The sequence below is a fragment of the Gavialis gangeticus genome, unplaced genomic scaffold (assembly GCF_001723915.1).
Source record: "Gavialis gangeticus isolate Ggan-Ray unplaced genomic scaffold, GavGan_comp1, whole genome shotgun sequence".
NCBI lineage: Eukaryota > Metazoa > Chordata > Crocodylia > Gavialidae > Gavialis > Gavialis gangeticus.
In genome coordinates this window covers 42,067,113-42,075,890 of record NW_017729004.1, presented here as the reverse complement: position 1 = coordinate 42,075,890, position 8,778 = coordinate 42,067,113, and the positions used below count along the sequence as shown (strand labels likewise).

Here is an 8,778-nt window from a genome sequence, read left to right as displayed (position 1 = left end):
TTGATACATGTACCAAAAAGTATAAATAAGGCCATTTCCTTCTTCAGCTGCTTGAGAATTCAACAACAGTTTACAACAGGCATCTGGGGTGTGGAATCCTTTGTCTATATAAGGGGCATGGCCATGGATTTTTTATTTTATTTTTTTAACAGGACGCAGACAAAGACTGGACACAGTGTGGGGCAGATTTGTGGGTATCCCTGTATTGAGAGAGGAGTGGAAAAATTGTTCAGAGGTTGTGATAGAGGCCTGGTTTAGTCCTAAAAGCCTTGAGGAGAACTGCAAACAGGTGGATCCAGAAGGGAGACTGCAGTGATAATTAAAATAGTAAATTCAGAACACTGTTCCAATGGGCTCCTGGAGTAACTCCACTGAATCAAAGAGGAACAGACTTCCACTAAAGGATCCTAACACAGAATACTGCTTGGAAAATCCAGCTGGAGCTAGTTCCAGAAGCTTGGAGTAAGAATGTATAGCACCACTAAAAAGTTAGAAACAGTGAGCAAGCCTTTGCTTGCTGAATATTTCATTAAACAGCCTGCTGGCACATGGTAGCCAGCATAGGCTTTCAGACTGTAACTTCCTTCAGGCAAGGACTCTGTTCTGTGTTTGGACATCAGTACCTGCTAGGCTTTGGCTGCTAGCATTGTACAAGTTGGTTTTGCCTTTGAAAACCTGTGTTCAAACTTGTGTTGCCAGAGAAATTACACTTGCACATCTCTTAATACTGGTAAGTAGGTATATATCCATAATACAGAGCCAGGCCACAGCTGGGTGGCTTACTGCAAAAAGGAATATCACAAATTAGGAGGAGACATACTATCAGAACTGGCCAGGGGTGTTTACTCACCATGTTCCACCTCTAGTCTCAATTTACCCTGTGCTGCAAATCTCCTAGCACCAACTCCATACTGAAAAAACAGACAGCTGTAAAGGTACCTCTGGAAAAGGCATGGGGAGAGGCATACTAGGGATCCAGCAGCACCTGTAATTGGACAGTTTTCTTATGCGTTAGTTAGATAACTAAGGAGCTGATTCGCCCACACACCACTTAACAGAATGATGTTACAAGAGTTGTTCTTGACGAGAAAAAATACATTGTAATACCATTTATCATGTAGATTCTTTAAGCAAAAAATTCATAACACTAGCTTGTTACCATTCTAAAAAAATTAAAAAGAAGGAAATTAAAAGAGCAAAATACATTAAAGCAGCAGTAGTACTCACTCAAAATCAAAGAAAGGACATTGTGAATTAGGCCTTTTCTCTGCCTTTTGGTGCCACCCTGGCATTGTAACCCCTATAGTATTGTGAGTGAAACAAGCACACAGCACAGACAACATCATGTGTTGAAAGCCCTGACAATCAAAGCCTTGTAATGGCAGAACACAAAAGGCTTTTTGTCTATAACTGCCAGAATTATTCTAACCTACTTCTGAGTATTTTTTAATAACAGGTTTGGCTGAGGTGTTATATTATTTATGAAAGTTCTTCTATCAATCCCCTTGCAAATAGGATGCTGCAGAGTAAGTTTCAATTTTGAATTAAACCTTTATGTTACTGCACAGAATCGCTACCAACAAATCTTCATATTTGCTGTCAGAGCGCACGTTGGGTTACCTCCAAAATTACATGCAAGCGTGAAGAGGCAAAGGCAAAAAAACCCTTTCAAACCACTTAGAGCAAGTGTGGGTTGGGGAGAGAAAGAGGCTGCAGAATAATGAAGAATCTTTAGTTCTTGTTTGTTTCTTTGAGATATAGGTTACATGTTCATTTTAGTATCCAAAATTCATTCGCAAGTGATCAAAAGCAGTCGCAACACAGGAACAAAGGATTTACCTAGTGAGTCATCAAAGTGCTTTATTTTATAAAGCCTTGCTCATGTCTGGAGTGTAGTCTAAGCACTAAGATATACAATGTGAGTCTTCCTCACCCGTCCAAATAATGTTTATCAACAATAATGAGTGACAAAGACTGTTACAGACAAAAAGAAAGCTTTGTTGTAAGCTTCTAAAAAGCATATGCTAATTGGCCACAATTAAATATTTGCTTGAACAATGTATGTGTACCTCCTTTTTACTTCAGGGTCTCTCTGCAGTCTCATACCTTTAGAAGCCACTGCATACCTCAAAAAACAAACGTGTGTGATACCAGAGTTAACCTGGGGGACTGGGGTAGAGTGGGAGGAAAAAAAAAACAAAAAAAACAAGCCACAGTATCAACTTATTTAAATACATACAAATACAAATTGTACACGTACATTACAGTACTGCTAACATCACCAAGTCAAAGATGATAAAACCATGAGGGAAAAAACTGTATACAGCAATAAAGGAGGTATTGCCATTGGCTGCTGAAGATATCATGATTTGCAGCTATTTAAATAGATTTCTCTGAAGTAAGCACTACATACATTATGCACAGTTGCAGTCTTAATAGCACTGACATTAAGTTATTGGAGAAGGCATCCTGGCACTCCTGGGTTTAAGTTATAAATTATGGTGGGAAGGTGTGATTTTGTTTTTAAATTGCCTACAAAATCTAACTGTTTCAACAAAGAATTTTAAAGGCACAGCTTTAGCACAGTGTATAAGTAGGTAATAAACTTTAAGCATTTCTAATTTTGTGTCTTTTAAGCTTGGAACTGTTCAGGAAGATACAGGAAAAAAGAATGTAAATACAATATATTTGTTTAAATTGTTAACAGGTTAAAATAAACATGATCAACACAGTTTTAGGCAATGTATCATACAATCAAATTGGGTAAACAGTAAAACAAGTAATTTAAGATGATAAAAAGAACATCTGAAAAACCTCAAACAATTTTTCTCCATTTATTGTAAAAGAGATTCTACCATGGAGGTGAATGAGACGTTCACTTTAGTACACTACTGCATGTTACACCTTGAAAGATGACAGATTACCTCATCTGTACTGCAAAATAAACTTTACATGTAAACTTCAAAAATCACATACTGTACACAAACTCTGAAATTCAAAAGTATCCCTGTTTTCCTAATAATAATGTAAACAGTAAAATTCAGGGTTGATTTTTAGAGGGATAATTTATAATAAAATACCACTGTTTAAAAAGTACAACATAAGCATTTAAACTTCAGATTATCATTAAATTACAGGAGGGTAGAGATTTCTACCATTGCGTGCACTTTCCTGTGCTGAAAAATGTAGCTACTATTGCCCAAAACTATGCACTTCTTCCAATAAGCTTTTTCCCCCGTGTAACATTATTAGTTCCTATATTGCAAGAATATAAAACAATGAAAAAACTTCAGGTAATAAAAGTGAAATAAGCAGGGTTTTCTCTCAACATTAATTCGCTGTGGCAAAAACATATACACAGCATGAATATGGCATTAGCTCCTTGTAAGACATGAGACATTAACTCTTTGACGCTTCGGAGTCTGGATTTCCTGATGCAATGTGCTGATGCAAAGAAAATAAAAAAGCAGCAATAGAGCTAGGGAGCTAACAGGAAAAGCTTCCGGCACCAAGAGCTTAACGTTGCAGCTATTTTTTAAGGAGTGCCAGCGTGCAGGGTATAAGTGTAACACATTCTCAGTAAGGTTTCTATAATTATTATCATCATCATCATGAATACTGTCTTGCATCCTTTCAGTTCAAAAAATAAACTGATCCACAGTTTACAATTTGATACCAATATTGTAAATTTAACATGCATTTACTCCTCCCCCACCCCCACCCCACACCTCTTTGCTCATTCATTCCAAGTCAGCTAGTAGCATCAGAATGTTGCCTTCGCAATGCACTCCGAGTAAAGCTGAGCTATTTAATTAATTAATTTATTTATATTTTTATTTTTTTTGCACACACAAAAAGTCAGAAATAGCTAGAACTATGCTGGGAATATCAGGCAGCTGTTAAAGCGAATATTCCACCCTGTAGCGGTCATCTTTGCCAGCAGATGTAAACAATGGGGTTGCTTTCTGCAAGATGAACACTTCTCTGAGTTCCTTTTCCCCCCCTTATTCTTGTAGCCACTGCTGCTGTCCCCAGGTCTTGTGTCTGTCCTATTTAATGTGATAGGTTACGTCAAAATGTTGGCAATAAAGTCCAAGAAACGCTTTGAATACTGTTCAGGGTTAACTGTTGAAATCTCCGCACCAGCCTAGACAGAGAATTAAAAAAGAAAGGGGAGGGTGAAAGCAGTGTTATTTTTTGTGTTTTTATGTGTAAACAGTTGCTTACAAATTCCTTACTGATACTTCACAAAGTTAGGTGGACACATATAGGTACCCCTGCTGATGTCAATGAGAGTTTGTGTTGGGAGCGATTATAGCTACTACTGGCCTAATTGCAAGATCAGTCGCTCCATTTTTGGAGAATATCTTACTGTACCTTAAAATGCCTTCTATTTCCCAGCATATAATTATCTCACACTGCAGGTTTCTTTCAAGTGTCCTTCACATAAGAGATGGCCATGGGTTAGGACATGGATTTCTGTTTGTTTAACATATATAAAACTCTCTGAATGGCCACTTTATCTTTAAAAAACAAAAATCAGCTTGATAACAGTAACACTCTCTCACATATGCATATATTTACGTCCTAGGTCCACTGAAATACCCGCAGACCAACAGGCTCAGAATTTCACTACTGTTTTTCAGCAGAAGCCCTTTTTAAGAGCCCCTCTGCACACATGTGGATAGTGTTCGCCTTATTTTACAGATGGGAAAACTTGTGGCAATCAGCAGAAAACCTCCCATTGAGTTCAGTGAGAGTTGGATCAGTGTACAAGCAGTGAAACCGATTATGCATTAAGTGCTGTCAAATGAACAAAGTAAACTGCAAATACATTTTCTAATCTCTTCTAGCTGTAGTAATGTTAGCTGTTGCTAATAACAATAGTAGATAAAAAATAGTTCAGGCAGAGGTGTGATTTACATGCTGACTACATTTAAAGTCCATTAGTAACTGCCAGCTAATGACTGTAGAAGGGCTGCCTCCACTTTCAGCTGTCTTGGCAGTGTGTGGCAAAAATGATACATTTCCAAATTCATAAATAGGATTTATTGTTGAGAATTGTAAAGCAATTTGGAACAGTGAAGTAATACAAATTTATTTTGTTAAAAAGAAAAATAAGGACCTGATCCTGTACATCTAAGCAACTTAACCTGAATGAGCCCAGATGAGTAAAGTTGTTTAAAGTTATTCATGTATTTGAATGGTGACCCACAATAATGACAGAAGGAAAAATTTCTTATCTACTACAATACATGTGACAGTACTGTAGTTTGTAAAATATGTATATGTTTAATTAGCATAACTGAAAAACAAACATTATCTATATTGTGGTCTTCCATAAATCTAAAATGTTATATTGGGCCATTATATAACAAACATTCAGAAACAGCAGTGGAACTAGAGGAAGCAAAACACATACTTACACCATGCTTAACAGTTTTCGCTGCATGAGCTGCTTTCTTTTTTGCATCATAGTGAGTAAGAATGTCAATAATGGCCATAAAGTATACTTCCTTCCTAGGTGCACCTGCAAAATAGTGAACACATGGCAGCAAAAAAAATGTTAATCAGTGTATTATAAATCAACATTTCTGTATTTGGTACAAGAGACTGTAAAAGTCAATTGTCAGCTTAAGAGAAGGGATCTTCAGCCAAAGTTTTAGGCATGGAAGAAGTGCAGACTTGGGCCCTTTTTATTTAAAGATTAGCTGCACTCTTATTTTATGAAAGAAAGTGGAAAATAGTTCAAAGTAGAACACTACCAGACAGATATCAAAATATGATTGCTGATTTGATTCAGACATGCACTTCCAGTTACTCCATGATTGAGAGAAGTATAATTATGGACCACTGGCCAAGTGCATAGAGGCCGTACTTCTGTGTTAACCAACAAGACCTACTATTCATTTAAGGAGAAGACAATCTGATTTATCAATGAATATATATATAAAGCAGAGGCTTAAATAGAAAAGAGATACATTATCTCTCCTTAAACAAGCCGAAGGAAACAAAATAGTCCTTCAAAGTTTTCTGTACTGACTTAATAGCCCAGTTCTGTGCTTCTTCTGCAGAAGCCTTCCAAGCAACATTTTATGTGGAATACAGAATTGAGCTTCAAGTCTACATGTATTTTTAAAAGTAGTGATTTTTTGTATACATGTTAAGACAGCAATTTGTTCATTTTGCTGGATTACTGCTAATAGTATTGGCTTATCTGCCCGTGTAAAGAGCAGTTATGTGCAGTAAACAGATTTCCCAAAAGGAAAAACTGTTTTTCATGAAGTCTGACTACGAATCATTGTACCTCTACACAGCATGCTGTAGTGTAAGTAGCTCAACAAGTACATTAGCTGCTTGTGCTGTAGGAGAACTGTTTTACTGTGTTGTTAGACATCACAATATCCAAGAAATACATTATTAATTATCAAAGCAGAGCATTAGAGGTCTCTTCAACTTTTTTCTTGCTGCACCAAAAAATCAATTCATTTCCTTCTTTACAGCATAAATTATATACTTCAATACAATTTTACCTTTATGTAATTATAAGAGCTTTGAGATTTTGATACAAAAAGATGAAAACATCTTATACACAAAAATATTTATAGCAATACTGCTCACTTTCATGGGATTTTATGCCATAAACATCAATGTTTGGATCAAATTCTCCTGGAGGCAAAGGCGGAGAGCTGTTCAGTGTGTTTCCTGGACTGTCTGGAGGTGTTCCAATTGGGTGGGCTCCATCACTTTCCCCTTCATCTTCTCCATCATTCTCCTCACACTCTACTTCTTCCTGTTCAGCTCTCTCAACATCATGAATTCCAACCAGCAAGCTGTAGTCCATGAGTTTTAACTGGGCAAGAAACTAGAGGGCAAGAAAAAGCAAGATGACAATGTCACTGAAAAGTTTAAAATTTGCCTATGAATATGGGAAAATAAAAGATGAATGTCTGTTAAGAAAACAGAAACTCCATGAGGGGGTGGGTGGGATGATGGTTTAAGATGGTTTGAAAAAAATCTTCAGAACTGATGTACGAAGAAGACAACCCAAGGTGCATGATGAGTAGGGATCTGGATTTTCCGTTTTCCACAGAAAAATGGAGAAAACCACTGATTTCCCAGTTTTATCAGAGAAAACACAGATTTTCCCTTTTAGCAGAGAAACACACGGATTTCCTGCTTTTGCAAAGAGCAGAGTTCCAGCCTGCAAGAACTGTTTGCAAAGGGGCGGGAAACCCCCAGTCCAGCCTGGAGGGGGAGGGAGAAGGGCAGGGCCTGAGGCTCTCACTCTCCCAGGGCTTGCCTCAGGCTAACTTTTTGCTCCTGGAGTCTGTGTGGTGGTAAGTGGGGGCTGGGGGGCTGGAGGGAACAGCTGCAAGCTTCTGCTCCCCCATGACCCAGCGTGGCAGGGGGCACCGATGCTGCATGGGGATCTCCTTACTGTGTGTTGCCCCGGAGACACACCTCCTGCATGCAGAGCTGCAGTGAGGGCAGCTGCACCCCTTAAAGCAGGGGCAGGTGCAGGAGGTGTGTCACTGGGACAGTGCAGGGTGGGGAATGCAGCAGCGGTGAGATCCCTGCGCGGACCCACCAGGTTTGAGAGGCCCCAGGGGAGGGATCAGGCCAGCAGAGAACAGGGGCTCTGCTGCTCCCTGCTTCCCTCCCCTGGGGCCTCCAGAGCCTAGCAGATGCAACCCAGTACAGCTGTGGACAGCAGTGCCACGCGGGGATCTCGCCACTGCTCAGCCTCCCTGCTGCCCTGGTTATGTGCCTCCAGTGTCTGCCCCATGCTGCTGTGCACAGGGGGTGCATTGCCAGGGCAGCAGGGTGGCAAGAAATGGCAGTGAAGTTTTCTGCATAGCTCCTCTGCTCCCTGCCACACCAGGTCACGGGGGAGGGAAGCAGGGCATCAGGGAACAACAGACCCCCTCCTCACCACTGTTCCCTGCCACCCTGCTTCCTTCCCCTGGGGCCTTTGGTATCCAGGGGACACAACCTGGTGCAGCAGGTAGCAGTGGAGCCGCTGGGGATCTCCTTGCCACTGCTTCTCCCATGCCCCCCACAGCCTTGGTGACGTGCCTCTTGTGCACGGGGCTGCAGTGAGGGCAGCAGCGCAGGGCTGTGCCTCTCAAATCAGTGGTAGGCACTGGAGGCATGTTGCCAGGGCAGCCGGGGGGGGAGGAAGCAGTGGCTAGGAGATCCAGGGCAGCTTTGCTGCTGCCAGCCACACTGGGTCATGCCCCTCACGCTCTGCTCAGCTGTGCACAGCTGATCCTAGCTCCGGCTTTTGCTGCGGCCAAGTATGCCCTGTGCCACCACTGCTGCAGTGGCCCTAGCCACACTCAGACTGGCTGCTGCCTCCCCACCACACACAGCAATGTGCTCCCTCCCCCGCAGCAATGTGCTCTCTCCTTCGCAGCAGCAAGTGCTGGAGGCACGTCACCAGGGCCTGAGGGGGTCGGGGGCGAGCAGAGGCAAGGAGACCCTTGGCACCTAGCTCAGCTCTTTCCTGCTGCGCTGGGTTGTGTCACCTGGGCTCTGGAGGCCCTGGGGGACTGAAGCAGGGCAGGAGCCTGAGCCCACAGCCTGCACCTGCCCCATGTACAGGTCTGGGGGTTGAGTCCCCCTGCCCCCCGGACAGTGTGCGTGGCAGTGGGGAACTGACCCTCCCCCTCCCTCCCTCTCCCCCTACCTTGAAGGAGCCACCCATGGCCCTGTCCTGCGTCCCACTCGGGCCCTGCAGCCGCACATTGCAGCCCCAGGCCCCAAGGCCCACCC

The 8,778-nt window shown here is 41.9% G+C and overlaps 1 protein-coding gene across 1 annotated transcript in view; it reads right to left on the bottom strand.

Annotated features, from left to right (window-relative positions):
* Window positions 1-1,842: 1,842 nt before the first annotated feature.
* PIP4K2A (phosphatidylinositol-5-phosphate 4-kinase type 2 alpha) overlaps window positions 1,843-8,778 on the bottom strand; it is a 129,015-nt gene continuing 122,079 nt past the window's right edge. Inside the window, exons 8-10 of the mRNA XM_019508303.1 lie at window positions 6,622-6,865; window positions 5,427-5,530; window positions 1,843-4,147 (exon numbers count right to left, since the gene is read on the bottom strand). Of these exons, the coding sequence (XP_019363848.1) occupies window positions 4,067-4,147; window positions 5,427-5,530; window positions 6,622-6,865 (429 nt within the window). The 3' untranslated portion in view covers window positions 1,843-4,066. The remainder of the gene's footprint in view (window positions 4,148-5,426; window positions 5,531-6,621; window positions 6,866-8,778) is intronic.